Raw genomic sequence first — 21,865 nt, forward strand, 5'->3', positions numbered from 1 at the left:
CGCCCGTGACGTCAGGGGCCGCCGCCGTCCAGTCCGCGCGCGCGCGGCCGCGGCCCCCACGTGGGCGCCGCGCCGCGATTGGCCGGCCGCTCGCTGGGAGCCGATTGGCCGCCGGCTGAACGCTGGTGTCAGTGGGCAGTCTGTGTGTGGTACAGAACGCGGCGGAGGAACTGGGCGACGCGACGCGACTCGTTTGAGCGTCGAACAAGACGGAGAAGCGAGAGAAAGGGGGAGAGAGAGAGAAAGAAAAAAAAAAAAAAGAGATTTTTTTTTCCGCCGTCCAGCCTCGACCGACGCGCGAATGCGGATTGCGAGACCCGCTGCCTCCGCGCAGGACACCGCGCTGGACCTGTGAGGGCGGTTTCGAGGGTTCGGAGCCTCGGACGCGCCGGATTCGCTTGGCGCCCCCGAGCCCGTCTTCCGCCGAGTCCTCGCCCGAGGAATAATCACTCTCACCCAGCCCGACCCCTTTCATGGCCGTCGAAGGGCTTTGAAGCGGCGGGGGAAGGAAGAGCAAAGGTAAAAAGCAGACGGCGGCTTCTTTCTGTGGGCGGCAAAGCGACTGGTTGCGCGTAGCTGCGCGACGCTACGCGGTGGCGAGCACATAACCAGTCCGCCCGCCGTAGCACCCGGTTATAAAACCCCCACGATCTGGAGGAAATTCTGCCGCGTTAACTTGGACGCCACTTCGTGCAATTGGCGCTTAATTGGATGAACACGCGGTTATACATTTTTTTTTTTTTTTGCGTGTTCCTGGTGGGTTTTTACTGTGTAGCGCGGGTCGTTTTTAATACAATTGGTCGCATAGTTTAAACGCGCTGTTTTTTTTTCTTCTTCTTCTGCTTTCTCCATTGTTTGGCCGTGGCTGTAGAGACCGAAGGGAGATTAAAAGCCGAAGCTTCAAAAAAAAAAAAAAAAAAAGGAAGGAAGGAAAGACTCGGAAGAGAGAAGGACCGAAGCGAGCTTTTCACCCCCGCGGAGGACCGGGCTTTGTCCGCACGCCTGCGTGCGCAGGGAGGGGTGGCGGGCCGCGGCTCATCTGCTCGGATTACCGACGGAGAGAGGTGGGGAGAGACACGCCGCGTTTCCCGGACGACTTCTGCCTTCCGAGGGACACGTTCGAGATGTATCCGCAAGGCCGGCATCCGGTGAGTAGCGAGACGGGATTTCTTTGCACTGGGGCGGGGGGGGGGCGGCGGACAAATCTCGTCCGCGGCCAGATAACGCGATAATTGCCTTCGCGGGCGCGAGGCGCGCTGATTCCCCCCCCCCTCTATTGTGCCGAGCGGGGCTCGAACCAGGGGTCACCGTACACAACAACAACAACAATAACAGCACCAAAAAATCCCAGCGGTTCCTCTTTCCAGCATGTGGTGTGTGTGTTTTTTTCGTATCGACCAACAGCTGGTTATTGTTCGGTAAATTCGGTAAATGGTGTTTTCTGGGGTTCTCGCGCTTATTCCCACCGGAGGAGAAGCGCCCGCCCTGCCCGAAACCGCGACAACCCTCCCCTTTTCCGCCTGAACGGAAGCTTTAAAAAAAAAAAAAAAAAAAAAAAAACCCGCTCGTTGCGGCGTGTTGTTTTCCGCCTTGCGGCTGTAATGGGCTGACCGACAGCTCGGTGCCGATATTTATCGCGATATTTGGTACCGCGATATGCAAACGCCGCCTACCATTCACGTTTCGGGTTTTCAGAATTCAGGCCGTGTTGCTAATGATGTTACCGACTGGTGGATATACTCCCAGTATTCCAATGTGTGGTGAGATGAGTGGTCACGTGACGTGTTGCCCAGCCCTGGCCTTGTGGTTGGCGTAGTGGGATGTTGCTCCTGGTGTAAATGCAATTCCAATGAGCTCCTTTTTTTTTTTTTTTTTTTTTGTATTGTTTTTGTTCAGGCGCCCCATCAGCCAGGTCAGCCTGGCTTTAAATTCACGGTCGCCGAGTCGTGCGACAGGATCAAAGATGAGTTCCAGTTTCTGCAAGCCCAGTACCACAGGTAAATATTCATATCTTCCGCCGATTTGAATATAGATGTGTGTGTTTAATTTACTTTGTGACAGTGGTGCGGTACAGACATGCTTGTGTTTGGTTTCCTCCTCAGCGATGGTTTGCGCCGTGTAATTGACGGTTGCATTTTAAAGCGACCTTTGCACTTTTCACCTCGCTGTGCAACGTGAATAAATTCAGTGTTTCGTTGTGGACGGGCTCGTTCTTGGGAGCAGTGACCGACATTCTCCATTTTAACTGCCGGTGGACTATTTGGGGAAGACGGATCGATATATTTTGATGAAAGCGTATCTGAAGGTTTCTCCACGGCAGCTATCGGTTTCAGATCAAATGTGCACTCAGTTTTTTTTTTTTATTCATTTTTCTGCCTGCAGTCTGAAGGTGGAGTATGACAAACTGGCCAATGAGAAGACAGAGATGCAGCGTCACTATGTCATGGTGAGTGTTTACACAGATTTGTCCTCACACACACACACACACACACCTTCAGTGGCGCGCTGATCTGAGTCGGCGTGTACACAGCGTATCTGCCGTTTGGTCTGAGATTATTCGGGGCTGCGTGGTCGGACCGGCCGTATCTGCAGGTCACTCGTGGATCTTTATCAGCTGAGCTTTATGGGTGTGAGCCACGCCATTTCGGGCTCGTTACCGCCATCGCGCTGCGGGGCTATTGACCTGGCCGCCGCCTGGCAATTACCGTGGAGGAGGCTCTGGGAATACCCGGGGGGTAAAAACCATTTAGCCGCTAGTTTACGGTCCGAAACAAACCATCTTCCTTATGTAAACGGGCAGAATTCCGCTGGTTCCACCGGGGTGGAGCCTAAATTCCAGCTAAATATGAAAATGTATTAGCCAACGGCTTGTGCCATGTTGACAAAGGGCACTTATCTTGTTTAGACTGGCGTACTTTTGTTAAACATTATTATTAGATTTTTCCTGTGCAATGCGTCGCCGCGCGCTCCCCGAGGTGAAGGAAAGTGGGGTGGTAGTAGCCTAGTGGGTAACACACTCGACTATGAACCAGAAGACCCGGGTTCAAGTCCCACTTACTACCATTGTGTCCCTGAGCAAGACACTTAACCCTAAGTTGCTCCAGGGGGGGACATGTCCCTGTAACTACTGATTGTAAGTCGCTCTGGATAAGGGCGTCTGATAAATACTGTAAATGTAAGTCCCGCCCAGAAACGGCCAGTCAAGGGCTCGTGTAAGGAGCAGGTCTGATTTATCCCGTCGATCGGCGTCCCCGCGTTTTTCGGGACGCTGAGCTGGTTGGCGCGTGAACCCGTACGGGAAGTGAGTCACGGCCACCATAGAGAGGGTTTATCTTAGATGGCGTGGAGATTCTTCGGTCTTGTGTGAGTGTGATGCTAATCTCTAATCATGTGTTGTTCTTGTTTTTTTGTTTTTTAAACAGTATTACGAGATGTCCTACGGGCTGAACATCGAAATGCATAAACAGGTACGTGCTGCGGAAACCGTACCTGTTTTGCGGCCGCGCCCGCGGCCGTGGCGTGTTGTGACTGTCTGCTGATGGAAATAAGAGAGGCAGGCGGTCGGGTCCTGTGAGGTCACCTCACTGTCATACCCCGAGCCATGAACACACACACACACACACACCGGCCACTGCCTCGCCTCTCCGAACGCTGACAGGGCTAGCGGCACGCAGGGCTCTGATGGCCGTGCTTTGATAAGATTAAAGCGAAGACTTTGGCAGGGGCGAGGTGACCGGGACGCCGCAGATATTAATCAAAACCCAGAACCCTGCTATCGTGGGGTGTGCTAGTTAAAAAGTCCCTGTCCAGAAAAAAAAAAAAAAAAAAAGGTTGAACTCCAGGCCCGACCAGACGCTCAATTACCGACTGCGGCAGCCTCCACCGCCGCAAGGCGCGACTTGTAGCGCGGGATGTGGGGAGAGGGGGGGGTGGACCAGTGGGTGTGTCATTAGCGGCGAGGTATGATGAATGGCGGGTGGAGAAAGGGCAGTTTTGAAGGGGACTTTATGAGTCTCACCCGAGGCCCCGCAAGGTTAACGGCGTCTGCGGCGGCACGGCGAATTGGAGCAGCATGTGCGATTCATCAGCGGTCGCCGCGTGTCGGGAGAGCCAGATGCCTCGCCGCGAAGAGGGGCTCCGCCGGGCACTTATCTCCGGGGCGAGGGGGAGGTGGGGAGGTGCGTAAACAGGTTAATCGACTGGCGTGGCTTTAAGCGCTCGCCTTTTGTTTATCAATAAGCCGGCCGGGCCGGCTGAATAATTCATGCGGCGGCCTCCCCTCGTCGAGTGTTTTGTGATGACATCAGCGCGGGGTAAACAGCCGGCCCGCTCGCCGTATCATCTGGGCTGCCGGGGGGGGGGGGGGAGGAGGAGGCTGGAACACGAGGAAGGAGGGGGGGGGGGGGACCGCCGGAGCGTTAGGTTTGGCCGGATTTGCAGGATGCAGACGAGCATGTTATCTCCCCTCTCCGAGGATTTATTTTGCGGAGGGGGGACAGGGGCTATCTTGCGGCGCGGGGTTTGCTTATTCCGTTTTTCGCAAAGCCGATTTCAGGAAGCGGGCCCGGGGCCGCGGTGGCCGGAGGATCTTTGACCGCCTCCGCCTGATGTAGCTTGACAGCCGGCTCTGGGTCTCGGTGCTGTGTTTAATTATTGCGCCTCACAATGGTCAGTGATACACCGCCCCGCCCTTGAAAACAACACAACGCTTTTTAGCAGGGGCGCGGATCACAGAGGATCCTGGGATAGACGTGTAGAAATAAATAACGATGATTTAAAAAAAAAAAAAAAAAAAAAAAATCAAATACCTTCAAATTTTTAGCTTTTTCTAATGAACATCTCCGTCGTCCCACCACTAGTATCTGGAAATGATTCTAATTTTGTAAATAGCATTTGATATTCGTGACAGGTGCTGGGAACCGTATGTATGAATAAGATCAGCGTTCTGACCGGCGTGTTTATGAAGCTCATGTTGCTCGTCGGGGGGTGGGGGGGGGGGGGGGGGGGGGTGACCGTGTAATGAGTGAATGGAAGTCACTCCAGATTAGAATAAATGCGAATATAAATCGCGCTGCCCCGCGTAGCAGAACTAACGCGCAGGTAGGTCCCGCCCGGAAGCCCGAGTCCTCCCCTGTTTGTCGCGTTCGGCTCCTCCGGCTCGTCGATAACGAGCTGCCGCAGCGCCGCGCGGGGAGGCTGCTTCATTAAGGGAAGTCCTGTCTGTGACCCATGGGGGCTTGCGGGGGGGGCGGGGCGGGGCGGGGGAGAGTTAGAGAGGGAGAGCTTGTTCGGATGAATAATTTATATGGGATTCCAGGAATTGTTTGCCACGGTGATGATGGTCTGCTTGTCTGTGAGCCAAAACAAACTGAGTGGGAGACGTGCACGCGCACACACACACACACACACACACACACACACACACACACACACACACAGAGCAGCCTTGCTTGAGGCAGTATATGTAGATGGCTGGTGCAACTGTGCAGAATGTGGCCCATTATCATGGTCGGTCTGGAAATGTGACTAGGATTCAACAGGACAATTATGGCGCATTTGAGAGCGTGTACCCAGTTTTGTGACATTTTAAGTGTCTGTTTAGGAGGAGGCAGGTTCTGGGGTGGGGGGGCGCTCGGGCAGTGACGCTTTTAGGGGAGAAGATTTCCTGCAGGGTGATTGCAAGCCTAATTGAGGAGATTGTATGTATTTTTTTTCCCCTCTTTCTTCTGCCTGACTGGTACTGATTCAGACAGGGGAGGGTTTTTTTTTTTTTTTTTTTTTTTTTTCGGTTGAGGGGGGTTGGGAGAGAACTCGGTCTCAGATTACAGCAGCATCTGGCCCTCACTAGTCACCGTCTGACCTCGGCCATTAAGAGCCAGAGCCCCCTGGCCCCGCTCCCAGCAGATCAATGCAGAGGTAAATTCAGACGTCAATAAACAGTTAGGCCTGGATTTGCCGCACATTAACAATGGTTGGAAGAGAACAAAAAAAATGCTCCTCAGATCACCGGGCGCCCATTGCAAATGAGGTCTGAATGGGATGGGCTTTCAACTGAAGGGGGTTGATGGGGAGGGTTTTTTTTTTTTTATAAATATGTGATGTTCTGACCCCACCTCCCACAACGACCTTCTGATTTTATCCTGTCTCCTCTTATATATATTTTTTTTTTGTTTGCGCCCCGCAGAGACCAAGTGCCCCGCCTCAATCACCAGTTATTTCCCCACAAATTTAATACTCATCAGTGTCTCGCTGCACTCGGCTAATGCCCGATAGCAACAGGCAAATGGCTTTCAACGTGCCATTGACAGGCTTGTCTGAAAGAGCTCTTGAAGCAGCGCTAGACAGCTCAGAGTAGCTGTAATTGTGTAGCCGAGCGAAAAAGCTCCCCCGCTCAAGGGCTCTGTTTTCATTGGCTTAAAGTGACAATACCCTATTTTTATCCCCCCCTTCCCCGTTCGGAGCTTGACTAAAAGCTTTACTGCGCATGACCTGCTAAATTGTGCTCAATGAGCGGGGTTCCGCCCTTCCACTCGCATACTTTGTCTTTTACATATTAGCTCCGGGAGGAGGAGGGGGAAATGCACAGACCGACGGGAGTAATAAATATTTTGGATTTATGGCGACCCGCTCGGTTGCTGCTGAGATTTTATTTATTTATTTTTTTTTTTTGAAGAGGCCCATGCTTAGCATGAAGAGCAGATGATAAAATTTAATAGGTTCTGCAGTAGTCGCGCGGCGTGGTTCATGGATGGGCGGGTGCCGCGTTTAGTTGGTGGACATGTAGGTTTATGTGTGCGGTGGGAAATGAGGAGAATCGGTTTCTTTTGCTGGGATTGCAGCTCGCTGATGTGCCTTGTAAACTTGTACGTTTCTAAATGTTTGGTGCAATAATCCCTTTTAATCTGGGTTCTCCTTGAAATGTCATGATTGCTCGATAATTCATATACTATGCTAGACGTGAGATGGCAGCTTGTTTGAGCTGATTTTGAAAAGTGCATTAAATACCATGACTAGTATGACAGAGCACATTACTTCTGGTAATAAAGATGTATGTCACTAGTTCAGGATACTTTGCAGCTCAGAAGTGAGCAATAAGCCTCAGTTCTTCATTCGTTGTGTTTATATGACCGCATGGTCTCTGTGGCTGGAGCAGAATCTCTCTCTCTCTCTCTCTCTCACTCACACGGTCTATTGTCCTTCCCTACCCCTCTCTCACTCCCCTTTTCTCGCTCTCTTCCCCCCTGCTTGGATATGGAGCTGTTGACCCCTCCCCCCATTCCTGCCCCTTTTATCCACCATTAATTTGCAGAGCTGATCTGATCGACAGCCCGAAAATTCAATTTAATGACCTGCCTCTGTGCGCATAATATGATTTTACAGCCTGTTATGGTCAAGCAGAGGTACAATTTACATAATGATCAGAGAGAGATTGGGTCGCTGCTGTTGCTGTGGCAACCCGAGGGGGTTGGGCCGAGGAATGGCGGCTGAAGCCCATTGGGGCAGGAGGAGGCAGGTTGTCTGTTAAATGATGTCATATTGCTCTGTGAGGTTTTTGCAATAGCGAAACTTGGGTAAAATGGTTTTTTTAGTGAAGTATTAGTGTTAACGGTGGTGACTGCTGGCACAGACAGTGTGTTTCAATTAATAGATAATTGATAACGATAATTATGAGCAAAAACTTAATTTGGTAGCATTTGGTGGTAAAAGTATTGCAGTCGGTGGTTAAGTGTTAATTTGAAATTTGATTTTGTGATTGTGCTAATGTCACGGCGTGAGGGGGTTGGGATGGGGGCTGGGTGGGGTGGGGTGGAATTTAGCTGCAGGGAATTGACCCATGGTGGCGCAGGGGTCCAGATCCCGGGATAAAAACGAGCGGAATGCAGCCGAAATCTCCCACTTCCCAGGCCGGCAATCGGTGTGTTGGCTGCCTACGCCCGTGACATTGATGCCATCAAGGAGCTTCTTGCCCTCCCCTTTCTATTTATTTTTGTGCGGCCTGCAAACGAGCCTCAGAAGATGGGCTCCTTGTCCCAGAATAACCATGAGTTATGCCGCTCTTTCAGATTATTCTCTCGGAATATGGCCTGGGGCGTCGTTTCATGCCGTTACTTTTTCTTAATATCAATGATGGTCATTAGAAATATTGCCAGGCCCTTTTCTTGTAGCCCATCTCTGCGTAGCGCGGCGGAGGTAATTGTGAAGTATTGCCCTCGTTTATCTCCCCTGCTCCAAAACGGCATTAGCATATTTCAGGATCTCAATAAAATAATCCCTCACGGTAATGGCCAAGTCATGGGGTTCTCGCCGAGTCAGGGTTCTTACTCTAGTCACGTCTCTATTTGACTCCACTCCAGATGGACTCTGTGGCCCCTAAGGCCAGAGTTTGCCAGCAAGATTCTCGTCTCTTGCCAAGGTGTCTTAGGCACTGATAGCTGATTTAATTTGATCTCATGTCACCAGTAATAACCGGAATGTTCTGGGCTTTTATGGTTTTAAAGGTGCTCCAGAATCTATGGTGGCCATCAGATGCCAGGGGCTGCTTCCAGGTGTAGTTACAGGGACAGTCCCCCTGGACACGCTCAGGGACACAATGGTAGTAGGTGGGGTTTGAACCTGTGACTTTGTGGTCTTCTGGTCCATAAGCGAGTGTCACACACACTCACACACTAATGAAGTGTTGTGTCAAGTACAAGTGTTGTAAGAACTATATGTTTTGATGTTGGTTGATGATTATGTAGTAATTTTGTGCAAGTTTGTTTTATTTTTCTGGATTTATAGCTCATTTTACCCCCTTGTGAGTTTTTTTAATGAATCCTTTTCCCCTTCTCTCTTTCAGACTGAGATTGCTAAACGTCTCAATGCCATTCTTGCTCAAATTATGCCTTTTCTGTCACAAGAGGTACGTTTCCAAGATTTTGTTTCCATCAGTGTAGCTGTAGGATGTCTTATTGATTGCGTGCTCTTATTGTTTAGCCAAGCTTTATTACATTTTTTCTCTCTTTCTACCCGCAGCACCAACAGCAGGTAGCTCAGGCTGTTGAACGTGCCAAGCAAGTGACAATGACCGAGCTGAATGCCATCATCGGGGTACGTGGACTTCCCAATCTGCCTCTCACCGTGTGTATACCCCTCTTATTCTTTCATTTGACCATAGTCAGGGGCAAACCTGCACGCTGGAGCTGACCTCACCGCACCCCAGACCGGCTGTTCTGGCCGCAGTTTAGGGGTTGTGGTTATTAGTAGTTATGGGGTCTGGTTAACGAGTGGGTGGTTTTCGGGAATTCTGGCCTCCTGTGTGTGTGTGTGTGTGTGTGTGTGTGTGTGTGTGTGTGTGTGTGTGTGTGTGTGTGTGTGTGTGTGTGGTTGTATCAGTGTTTGGGGCAGTGCACTGGCAGCTTCCTTAGCCTGCGGTTTTGCCCACTGCCTTCAATGGTTTTTAATTTTTGTTAATTTATGTATTTCATATTAATAATTTTTTAACATGGTGTTACTGCGTGTTTATTTTTAAAAAAAATATAATTGTTTTAATTTGATTTTTGTGTGTCCAGAGCCATTCTGTGTCAGGATGCCTGGGTCCATTTATTTAAAAGTCCGTAGTCGACAACCGTTGTGCTTTTTTTCCTCTAAGGAGGAAGCAGCTTTTAACTGTCAGATGTGAAGCGTTCCTCCTGCACCCACTCACACTACAGCTTTAATTGGATAAAGCCTGAGCAGACTCGATTCAAACTGCCTGTGTGACCTCATCGAGGTTAAGAGGCTAGCGAGCGCGAGACAGCGACCTAGCCAATCGGCCAATCAGAACCTCAGGGAGCCTCCGAGCCAATCGGAGCGCCGAGGGCCACGGCCATACAACAAGCACAGCCTGTCACATCCTGTCACTTGCTCAGTTAGACGCTCACAATGAGTTTCACTCAGGCCAGACCCCCGGCTGCCACATGTTGTAGCCCACGACGTCGCACAATGGAGTCGTGTATCTACAGTACAGCGGCTCGCCGCATCCTCCACCTGCTCCCGCTGGCGGGGTTTTTTTTTGGTTTTTTTTTTATATCGTTCCAGCTCGCCAAATAAAAACCGGGGGGCGGAGTTTAAATTTTTATTTTTTTTAAAGAGAGTCGATAGGCGTCTCGGACGAATTGCTGACCCCGCTTTGATTAGCCTCCTTGAAGCGGTCGTTAGGAAGACCGGGAGCTGGGTCAGGGCAGCTGGAGGCAGATATTGGAATTCAATTAAGGCAAATGAGCCAAGACTGTGACCCCCATTTTCAAGGTAATTGCTTCCTCGAATCCGGTTGAATGCAACTGTCGGCGGGGCCTGTCATTAAGCAGGCGGCCATTCAGCACAGAAGCTTGGCACACACACACATGCGCACACACACACACACACACACACACACACCACCGACCTCAGTGTCTCCTCACCACGATGGCTGAATAACAGAGGCAGTCAGGCAAGCAGTATTAGACACACACACACACACACACACACACGGGAAAAACAAGCTTTTATTTGTTGGATTGAGAGATGGCAGGAGATCAATCTCCATGCCTTCCCTGTGTGCGGGAGGCTGCTGGGGGAGGGGAGTCATTAAAGATTCAATGTTAATCAGGAGCCAGCAGCGTTTGGCAGCCTACTGCAGTCAGGCGGAGGGATGGATGGAGGGAGGGAGGGAGTGAAAGGGGAAAGGAGAGAGAGAGAGAGAGAGAGAGATGGAGCGAGAGTGGGAGGGAGCGAGGGACACTAATGCCTGTCCTCTGTGATAATTTCAACCCAGTCCGATTTAGGAGGCTGTGCCCCGCTCGCGGGCGCGCTAATGACCGACTGTAGCTGGCGCTGCTCTGTTAATGATACTGTCACCCAGACAGGGACACAGACCAGGTGATGAGTTATTGACAGAAGTGCTATTAGCCACGGTTGCTTCCTCTTAGCGCCCAGACACGCATGGATTAGTGCGAACAGGCAGCTTCCTGTTAGCACGCCTGTTATCCATTATATAAAAGCCTATGTAAATACCAGTCCTGGGGTGTATCACTCATGCAGCCATATTACACATTATTGACCTGTTTGGGTGGTCTTGGCTTTGCTAAAAAAAAAAAAAAAAATTATTATAATATATGTACTATTTTTTTGTGTGTGTACATATATCATTTTTTTAAGGAACTCCAGGCCTACTTTGCATATATTTGCAGCCCAAATGAGTTTCAAATTCAGATTTCCATTTAATCAGTTGCATCGTTTTGAAAACTACTGACACTGCTTTGTCTGGCACAAAGAGCGCGGCGTTGAGCAACAAGAAGTTGCTATTTGCATATAGTATGAAAATCACCAGCCTTTTTCACCCCTCTCTTCCTAATTACTCAGCCCTCGCTCATTTCCATGCAGCAAATTTCCACCACGATTTCGGCATCTGTGAGACGGCGCGCATCGCGTTTATATTTGTCTTGCGCTTCTCTACGCGTTAGACCTCTGACAAGGTTCTGTGTCTCTCTCCCTCTCTCTCTCTCTCTCTCTCTCTCTCTTTTTCTTCCTGCTTTCCCCGTCCTCCCCACCACCACCACCACCACCACCACCAATACTACCACCACCACCAGCAGCAGCAGCAGCACTCCATGTTCCCCGCACTCATGGTTAGTGTGGGCGGTTCCTGCTCCTCTGTTGTTTGTCACCTGCCTGCCAGCAGTGCATGCCGCGCTAAAGCCACCTTCAGCTGCGTCGCTGTTGCGGTTAAAAGTTGTAGTTTTTTTTAATTTTTTTTTATTCGTTCCCCTTCCCATCTCCATTTGCCGGTTAGGTTTTTAATTGCTCCACCCCCCCCCCTCCACCTCCACCCCCCCCTCCTCCTGTGTAAACTGGCGGAGCTTTGGAGACATTTACACAGATGAAACAGATAAGTACAGGCAGAGAAGGTCTTTATCCAGGAATATTGAATTAGGAGATTTATTTCTTTATTTCCCTCCCTCTCCTCCGCCGAGGCTCTCTAATGAGGCTGCTTGATGATCATCTCCGCATGCTCCCCTCATTAGGCGAGCCGAACGGGGAGCGTCCTCGCTCCTGATTATTTCCTCTCCTCTCCCTCGCTCCATAAAATAGGTGTCTCCTTGACACGGCCACGATATTGATGAACAAATTAATGAGACGACATTATACCGCCTAATTGCCAGTCGGTGCGGGCGGCTTTCCACTTAAGGCCGGAAACGGCGGCCTGTCTTTCCGGCGCGCCGCCGCGTACGTGGGACGCGATGCGGCCGCCTGGAAAGCCGCAAAGACTTTGGACTCGGCACCGATGGATCCGCTAAGTATTATTTAACCTCGTTCTACTCCACTGGCTTCCCAGGCTGAGTGGCTTTTTAACTTCCCAGAGTCCTCTAGGCCGCCGCCCCGGCTAGTTTGTCCTAATTTGTCGAGAACTTTAGCGCGTTTTTGGATGTTTTTAGGACCTGGCTGTGCTTGTGTGGCTGTGACCCGAGGGTTTACGCTTCCTACCAGCCACTAATAATGGCGCGCCGGCGCTGCGGTTGTGTGTCTGGCGCCAGGTTGAGCGGTGCGACCCGGGCCCCTGCCTATTCCCGCCGACCCACTCGCGGTCTGTCTGTCCACAGCAGCAGCAGCTCCAGGCCCAACACCTTTCACACGCCGCCCACGGCCCTCCCGTCCAGCTGCCCCCGCACCCGTCCGGCCTGCAGCCGCCCGGCATCCCGCCGGTGAGCGGCTCCGGATCGGGCCTGCTCGCCCTGGGAGCCCTGGGCAGCCAGCCGCACCTGCCGGTGAAGGACGAGAAGAACCACCACGACGTGGAGCACAGAGGTGGGAGTCCAGACGTCCCAAACTTAAAGAGGCCTATTTCTTTATTTTTATTAACCATTTTTCTTTCTTTCTTTCTTTCTTTCTTTTTGCTCCCTCCCTCCCTCCCTGGTGGATTCCCTCTGTGTAGAGCGGGAGTCTAGCACGGTAAGTCGGGCTTCTTTTATCTCGTTCACTTGACATTGACTTTTTGGATCAAGCTGTTTGCCGATTAAGGCATTTTTTTTCCCCCCCTTTCTGCGCGGAATTAAAGGAATGCCGTAGTTAGGATTCATCCATGACGGGAGAACACACACGTTCGCGTCCTGTAAGCCGTTTTAAATAAAATAACGAATGGGAGATGAAGTCTGCAGAATAATCCTGTGCCGTCTAATCCAGGTGGAAAATGACTTAAATCACAGGACAGGGATTAGCACTTCTATAATTTCATCACAATTAAAAACGACTTTGACTCCGCGTCTTAAGGGATTTGGCCTCCCACCCCCACCCTGCTTTCCTGTCCCCCCCCCCCCCCCCCCCCCCCCCCTCGCCCCGCTTCTGCTTCCAGTAAATATTTATGAACAAACGCAGGATTGTTTTCCCCTCCTCGTCCCCTGGCCTTGTAAGCCATTTATTAGACGGGCTTAAATCTTCCCGACGGGCCGCGATGGTGCGGCAAGATTGCGTTTCAATTGAACGGGCCCCGTGAATGGGTGCAGTCATGTCTGCAGAAATGGAACTCGGACGGTGATTAGCAGCGCTGCTATTCTGTTCCCCGTCAGCCCTTCCTGTTGTCCCGGGTCATCTGATAGCACCACAATGACTTTGGTTATTGAGTCACGTTAAGCTTGTCTTTTAAAGGTCAACCCATTAGGCAGACGGCGTGGCACAGGGAGCCGGGCACAGTCGGACAAGCTCTTCACTTCTTCCTCCTTTCTTTTAAAAAGAGGGGCGGGTGGGAGGGAGGGGGGCGGAGTTAATTCTGCAGCTTTTTTTTTTTTTTTTTTTTTTTGGAGCACAAAGGCAACATTCATGTACATATTTAGAGTGTCGGCGCAAAGGGGCTTAAAGAGTCAGGAAGGCTCGAATTCCTTTGTGTGCGCTCCAAGAGAAAAAGAGGCGCTGCCGAGAGAAACACTTCGCGGGGCTCCTGAACGCGGCCAAACCACATCCTCCTTTTCATCCGCGCCGGCCTTCTCCCCTCCGCCGAGGGCCGATAAAAGGCGAGCTGTCAGGCTGCGGAGAGCGTGGGCCTGGCACAGGGGCCTGGCGCGGAGAGGGTGCCAGCCTGCTCGGGCATGCCCGCAGTGGGAACGCCACTCAGCCAGTGCCACACCGCTGCGCCGCCCCGCCCCGCCCGCCAGAGCCCCCTTCCTGCCTCTTTGTTCCATTCTCACTCTGCCCACACACCTTCGTATGTGTTCTTCTCTTCTCCGCACCCCTTCGCTCCATCTCTTCACGACTCTCCTCCCATGGAAAGCCACCAAGTGCAATAAAGGCCGCGAGTGGGTCTGGCCAGGTGCCACGCGCACCGACACTCCCGCGGCCAGCCGTTCGGCCCCGCTGCCTCTGGAGAAAGGGCCGCTGTTCACTTTTGTTTTCTTTGGGGGTGAAGCAAAGGGAGGATTGGAAAACAAGCTGTCTCCCCGGCTGGTTGACTCGGGGAGTTTTTGCGTTGTTTGCTTTGGTCAGTGTGCGTGCTCTGGTGAGATTAGTTTTTCTGTCTGTCCTGCTGTCCGTTTGGCGCACGTCTCCGGGCGGTGTCCCGCGGTGCTGCGCCGGGGTGCAGGATTGGTCCCGGGTGCCTCTTTGAAGTGAGTGTGGCGGTTCTGGTGTGTGAGCGCGGCCGTCGGGCCAGTTTGCTCAGCTGTCCCGCATGCTTTGCTCTGCTGGCCTGGCTTCGCTGGGAACGTCCAGCCTGATCCGGCAGGGCCCTGGCCTCAGCCTTTTGTCTGCTTGTGTTTGTGTGCGGAGTCGGATTTAGAGCCGTGTCTCATTTGCGCCCGTCGGTTGTGTGGAATCGGCTCTGATCGTTTTTCTTTATCCCACACTGAGAGCTGATGGGCGGCAAAGCTCTGATGTTCACTTTTGGTCTTGTGCAGAATAACTCCGTGTCCCCATCGGACAGCCTGCGGGCCAGCGAGAAACACAGAGGGTCCTCCGACTACAGCATGGACTCTAAGAAGCGAAAGGTCGAGGAGAAAGACAGCATGAGCAGATATGTGAGTAGTTCACAGCCTTTTTACCCACAGAATGATCTCTGGTCGGACTGGTTTACGTTGTGTGATCAGCTGATTGCCTGATTTTATTTGTCTGCCCTGAACAGGACAGCGATGGAGACAAAAGCGATGACCTGGTAGTCGACGTTTCCAATGAGGTAAGAGACACCTGGATCCTGTTCTGCACCAGTCCACGTGCTTTGTGTTTTTGGGTAGTGGTGACCTGATAGGATTTCGTTTTGAAGGGACATCTGTTATAGGGATGACTAATCTTGCATAACCGCGTGAGTGTGTGCGTGTTTTTGACCTACTTTCCCCGCGCGTCATTGATATTTCCCCATCTAGGACCCTGCCACCCCCAGAGTCAGCCCTGCCCATTCCCCCCCAGAAAACGGCCTGGACAAATCTCGCGCCCTGAAGAAAGATGCTCCCAACAGCCCCGCCTCCGTAGCCTCTTCTGGGAGCACCCCGTCCTCCAAAGCAAAGGATCACTCCCATGTAAGAGGAGTTGTGTGTGTGTGTGTGTGTGTGTGTGTGTGTGTGTGCGCGCACGCGCAGGAGAGGGTGGGCGTATTAGTGTGAGGTGTCTGAGCGCCTCGGGTGGGGGTAGATGTGTGTGTGCATTGGAGATGCCCGCTGCCCTGCTCCTTCAATCTCTTTTATGGCTTAGGAATAAATGTCACTCGGTGTCCCGGGCCCAGCTGCAAATAAATCAGTGAATGTCAGGGATATTGCGGTTGAGTCCCATGGCAGGATCAGTCACATCTCCTTGGCTAATATCTCAATGCGCTTAACTAGCCCGGGTTTCTGGCTCGAGGAAAGATTAAAGAGAAATGAGGGATAAAGAAGGCCACCATCTTCCTTGTAGCTCTGATGGGGCTTGGTATAAATGGAGGTTTATGGCCCGAGAGCCGTAATGAGCTGTCAGAATTAGATTGGATTACGCTGAGCGCGCACTCAAATTGTCGCTCTGGATTTGAGGCATTTTTCTTATTTAGGATTTTCATGTGTGCTGGTTATTTATTTATTTATTTATTATTCTCCACTCCCCTTCTCCACAGAACGATAAGTCCTCCACGCCCGGCCTGAAGTCAAACACCCCCACTCCACGAAATGACGCTCCTACACCAGGAACCAGCTCCACCCCCGGGCTCAGGCCCGTTCTGGGCAAACCCCCTGGCATGGAGGCATTGGGTAATTACCAGTCATAGGCATTAATGTCTGTCCAAATTTTTTTTCATCCATTTGGTCAGATATCTGGTCATGTCTTCGACAAGTTACACGTCAATGATTGCGCCACTATCCCAACAGCCCCCGCTCTCCGGCCTCCTCTGTCAATCGCTGGTTCCTACCCGGCGCCCTTCGCCATGATGGGCCACCATGACATGAACGGCTCCCTGACCAGCCCAGGGGTCTATGCTGGACTCCACATCTCCTCCCAGATGAGCGCCGCTGCAGCTGCAGCTTATGGACGGTCATCCATGGTGAGGCCTCGCCCACTTAATCCTCCCCCCCCCACCCCCCTAGACACTCTCCCCATCCTCAGACGTCTCCGCATGTAGCCGATCCACATCCCTCTTCTGACTAGAGGCCTGTTTTGCATGAATTGTCATGTTTCAATAATTCACTCTTTCAATATTGCCTTTAAAACCTTGTACATATCGCAGCGCCAGTAGGGAAAGGGAAAGTAACACAGCTAACTGGATGCCTTTGAAGTGAGTAGCAAGATTGCTTAGAGGAAGGTAGCACAGCCAGGTCCTGTTTTTCCTTAGCTAGAAGGGTGAACATTTATGTAGATTAGAAGCGAAGCTCTAGAGTGTGTTTTCTGTGAGTGACTTCATACTGTTGACTTGTTAGATGCTAGATTATTTTGTGTGCTGTTTTTGACTGGCATTCACTCCCATGACTCAGCTGCTGTTTGTGTGTGTGTGTGTGTGTGTGTGTGTGTGTGTGTGTGTGTCCTTCTGTGCACGTGCTGCAGGCAGGATTTGATCATCCTCATATGAGAGCTCCAGGCCTTCCAGCCAGTCTCACCTCCATCTCGGGTGGAAAGCCGTAAGTCCTCGTAATCCCAGCACTGGAGCAATAATAATATTACTGTTGAGTAACAGAGGATTAAACATTATCTAATGTATTATATGTGTTTTTAATCTAGGTTCCGATGTTATTTTGGAATACTCAGATTGTTCTTTTAATTATATGTTTAATTAAGGTATATTTTAAAACCAAACCCAAACCAGACTGACTCGTATTTATTTGACTATTCAAATGTTCAGATACCACAGTAAAATGCTTGGTGGATGGTCTGTGCGCAGTGTTTAGTTCCATAACATCATGTAATTAACCGCACCCCACCAACAGGGCGTACTCCTTCCACGTGAGCGCAGATGGGCAGATGCAGCCCGTGCCCTTCCCCCCCGACGCTCTGATTGGACCGGGCATCCCTCGCCACGCCCGCCAGATAAACACCTTAAGCCACGGAGAGGTGGTGTGCGCAGTCACCATTAGCAACCCCACGCGCCACGTCTACACCGGCGGCAAGGGCTGCGTCAAGATCTGGGACATCAGCCAGCCGGGCAGCAAGAGCCCCGTCTCTCAGCTGGACTGCCTGGTACGGACTGACCGCCTCCAACCCGGCCACGCCCGGTCACTCTTCTCTCCTTCGGAGAGTCTCCGGAATTATAAAGCAATGATCTCTCCCGGCTCCCTGCTAGACGGTTTTCATCAGCTTTCATTCTTGCATTAGTCTCTGCTGGGCTGTCAGCCGCTTCCTCGGTGTGAAGAAAGTGCCGGCTTTTGATGAGGTTTACTACAGACATGGCGACGTGACTCTTTTATTTGTACAAAGGCCTGGGCCTATTGATCTTGTTTTGGATTCATGGCTCTAGGGGCCTTTGTTCTGTAAAAGAGAGAAACCGTCACCAATGGCTGGTCTGTTCATATTAACTGTAGTCGTTGTAGTATTTATTTTTGCCATGTTAATTCTGCGGATACAGATTACACTTAATCTAATACTAAAGCATTAGTCTGGCCAGAAATCAGAGATTATCTGCTTTTTGGGTGGTGAGAGTAGCCTGTTACAAACTCTAAGAAGAAGTAGTCATATTTAAATGGCTAGATACGAATAGTAAATCCTTATCCCTTCACCTCTGCTTAACAGAACAGGGATAACTACATCCGCTCCTGCAAACTGCTGCCGGACGGCCGCACGCTCATCGTGGGAGGAGAAGCCAGCACCCTGACCATTTGGGACCTGGCATCCCAGACCCCACGCATCAAAGCCGAGCTGACATCCTCCGCACCCGCCTGCTACGCTCTGGCCATCAGCCCCGATGCCAAGGTCTGCTTCTCCTGCTGCAGCGACGGCAACATCGCCGTCTGGGACCTGCACAACCAGACTCTGGTCAGGTGAGTGGAGGCCATGGAGTTGCAGCAGCTTTGTATACAGACTGATGTGCTTCTGCTTTGTTTTTTTGTTTCCTGAAGTATTTAAAATTGATTTATATTTTTTTATTGGTTTGCTGTCACAGGCAGTTCCAGGGTCACACAGATGGCGCCAGCTGCATTGACATATCTCATGATGGAACCAAGCTCTGGACCGGAGGTCTGGATAACACTGTGCGCTCCTGGGACCTGAGGGAGGGCAGGCAGCTGCAGCAACACGACTTCACCTCCCAGGTAAATCCAATTCCTGTCTTCAGCATTGAAAGCTAACATTTCCACCTCGCCTAGCATTGTTTGCAAGCAGCTCCAAATCTCTAGAGGCATGGTGCTCATTTTCTTGACAAAAAAATAACAACCATAGATAGGTATTTTTATTATTTGGACAAGCAACGGTACAGCTGTGTACATCTAGTGTCCGTTTCCCCAGTTGAAAGGTATCTGGTTTACCAGATAAACAAGCCCATTATTATAGCAATCCACCATAGATCTTGCATCCCTGGTTTGTAAAGGTGAGGCCGTATGCCATTCTTGTATTACGTGTTACGCCCAAAACACGCCTCTGAATAATTGGTCATGCCTACTAATGTTATTTGCTGATTTATGCTGTGCATCAGACCATCAAAATAAGGCCCTCAGACTTGACCTCATCCAGGCCTAGAATTTCAACTGTCTGTTGCATGCTTCAGTAGCAGCTCTAATGTGTGTTTGTCTTCTTATTGCCGTGTTTGTGTCCATGCAGATCTTCTCACTGGGCTACTGTCCTACGGGTGAATGGCTGGCTGTGGGCATGGAGAGCAGCAACGTAGAGGTCCTTCACCACACCAAACCCGACAAGTACCAGCTCCACCTGCATGAAAGCTGCGTCCTTTCACTCAAATTCGCCTATTGTGGTGAGACACACACTGCTTATAATGCACTTCTTCAGCTAAATAAGCTATCTAATATCACACATTATCAGGCTCATTGTCTGCTCTGTGAAGTGGAGTGCCCTTTTTTATGCAACCTAACCTTGTTCCTTTCTTGAGATGGCTTTATGGACGAAGAAGCCTGTGATTGCATAAATAGTTATTTAGGGCAACCTTGAATGTCCTTAGCGATTAGGCTTGTTTTTATTGTGCGCTGAGAGCTTTTCATTTCCTTTTGTGAAGGTAAATGGTTTGTGAGCACGGGAAAGGACAATCTGCTGAATGCCTGGAGGACTCCCTACGGTGCCAGCATATTCCAGGTATGGGAATCGATGCATCTAATCTGCTCTGCTACAGAAACGTGTCCTGAATGTGTTTACTTCCAAAGGGCACCGTGATGGCAGGGGGCCCTGATTTTCAGTTGTAGTTTAACTCGAGATGTGTCAGTAGTGGGGTTGAGACTCAATTGGCTTCTAGCCTTGGCTGAGTTAGGGCCTTGTTACACTTTAAAATGCCTAGAATGCACAGCACAGGCCATTCAATTCCCTGACTCTTTAATTTTTTTAAATATGTTTAAAACAGGCCTTACATTTGCAACTTGGTTAAACATCTGCATGATCGGTTATGCTCTTGGCTTCTGTATGGATAACGTTCTGTAAGACAGTCCCAACATTTTTGCAACAATCAATGGGAGCTATTTGTAATTTAATCATAATTTTGTTTCTTCAACAGTCCAAGGAATCCTCATCAGTCCTGAGCTGTGACATCTCTGCAGACGATAAGTACATTGTTACGGGCTCTGGTGACAAGAAGGCCACAGTGTATGAAGTGATCTATTAGAGCTGGAAGGCCTGCGGATGAGCACTTCTTTGGGGCTCGGTCAGGAGAGTCACACGGCCCGTCCTCCTCCTCCTCCTCCTCCTCCTCCTTACAGAGAACCACAACCTCCACCCAGGGATTGCACTACAGACTCGGGGCTTTTGTGGCCTGGATGGCATAGGCTATGATGGTGGACCTGGCTCTGTATGTCTTCAGTAGCGGCTTGCTTTACATAGCTAACATTTCCATGCTGAGTGCAGCTCCAACGGAACTAAAGAAGTTAATGTTATTTTCACGCTCTCTCCCTTTTGGATCTGCTCCTGGGTTGTGTGCTCCAGTTCATAATTCTTTCTATTACTTTTTCCCCCATTTTTGAACAAAATGAGAATGTTCTGTGACGTAACATGAAGCAGTGCTTCATTTTTTAACCTGTGCTCCCTGGATGTCTTGTGAAAAGTGTAAATATTGGAGTAATAAAGACATTTTATAAATATATATATTATATATATATATATATATATTTTCATGTCCTGGTATACTTGTGATGGTTTTCTCCTCATTTCCTTATTGCTTGATATTCACGGGGAATAGGAAGTAGAATAGTTTTTTTTTTTTTTTTTTTGAAGGTCTATTTCTGCCTCTTTTTTTTTTTTTTGTAAGCACAATCTCCAGGCTGACCTTTACTGAAATCAAATAGAAATGTCTTGCTGAAAAACATTTCTGAGCCGGAACATTTTTCAGAGATTAAAATGTCCTTTTTTTTTTTTGGGATGCCCTTTGGATGCGAGTTGTTGAATGCCCCGGACAGAGACCTGCTGCCTGGGCAGGACAGACTGGAAGTGCGCAGGCCCTGGTTCAGCAGCTGGGAGGACAATGAAGTGACGTTGTAAATGCAACATTTATTAAACGTTGGGTAAACTAACTGTTCTACTTGTCTGTGCCCTCTTGCCCTGTCGATTGTGCTGTTTCTTATGGAAGTGGGGGATATTCACTTTTTTTTATTATTTTTTTTTTATGTAACTGTAAGTTGAGTTACATCTAAACCAGGGTGGCCAAACTGGAGCTCTCCATGTTGACTGACACAGTGATGCAGTTGTAAGTGGCTTCTGGTACTCCTTCCTTGTCCCCTGGATTGCGTAAACATCTTTTTGTCCGATTGGATTGAGCCGGTTTTATTCCAGGCGTGTTTTAGGCTGCGTTTATTATCATTTTTTTTTTTCTTAATTGAGTGCCTGAAGCACTTTTTTTTTTTTTTTTTGAGGGGAGAACGTTTTTACAAATCTGGACATTTCCACAGCAGGTTCGGCAGCGGGCATGGGGGACCTGAGCACCCATTCTCCACTAGACCCCATATGCCTTTCTTTCAGTAAGAACCTCTCAAAAGTCACACCAAAGTATGTAGCAAACTGTGTCAGCACTGAAGTTGTACAATTGTTAATAATTCAATAAACTGTTGCTTTTGTAGAAGCCTGTCCTGTTAATGTAGAAAACTTTTTTGCTTCTTCACGAACAAAAGCTCTTTCAAGTGGAGAAAAGCATTTTGAAATACCGCAAAGGTTCAATTCATAGCAATAATAACTGGAGGTCAGGAGTATGTGAGGCCAAGCGCTAATTCATTGTGGGCGGCGACTGTTGAGAAGACGAGGGATTGAGCTGAGAAGTGTTGCTCGTGATGAGGGTGTCTACTCAAGCCCCACCCCC

At 50.1% G+C, this 21,865-nt stretch overlaps 1 protein-coding gene across 8 annotated transcripts; it reads left to right on the forward strand.

Moving 5' to 3' along the window:
- The first annotated feature begins 366 nt into the window (after positions 1-366).
- LOC114765667 (transducin-like enhancer protein 3-B) lies at positions 367-21,631 on the forward strand. 8 transcript variants are annotated; one of them, XM_028955947.1, is made up of 22 exons: positions 367-519; positions 872-1,148; positions 1,897-1,997; positions 2,383-2,446; positions 3,423-3,467; positions 8,837-8,899; positions 9,013-9,117; positions 11,589-11,624; positions 12,597-12,801; positions 12,929-12,945; positions 14,880-14,999; positions 15,104-15,154; positions 15,342-15,494; positions 16,058-16,190; positions 16,308-16,480; positions 16,978-17,051; positions 17,358-17,607; positions 18,157-18,404; positions 18,527-18,674; positions 19,180-19,330; positions 19,589-19,665; positions 20,078-21,631. In XM_028955947.1, the coding sequence occupies exons 2-22, from the start codon at positions 1,125-1,127 to the stop codon at positions 20,183-20,185; spliced, it is 2,346 nt and encodes a 781-aa protein (XP_028811780.1). In that variant the 5' UTR covers positions 367-519; positions 872-1,124; the 3' UTR covers positions 20,186-21,631. The 8 variants fall into 8 exon arrangements, with proteins under 8 accessions (XP_028811780.1, XP_028811781.1, XP_028811782.1 ...); XM_028955948.1 differs by lacking the exon at positions 11,589-11,624 and having other exon boundaries at positions 9,013-9,087; XM_028955949.1 differs by lacking the exon at positions 11,589-11,624 and having other exon boundaries at positions 9,013-9,087; positions 12,600-12,801.
- Positions 21,632-21,865: the final 234 nt, after the last annotated feature.

This window comes from Denticeps clupeoides, chromosome 16 (genome assembly GCF_900700375.1).
Source record: "Denticeps clupeoides chromosome 16, fDenClu1.1, whole genome shotgun sequence".
Lineage (NCBI taxonomy): Eukaryota > Metazoa > Chordata > Actinopteri > Clupeiformes > Denticipitidae > Denticeps > Denticeps clupeoides.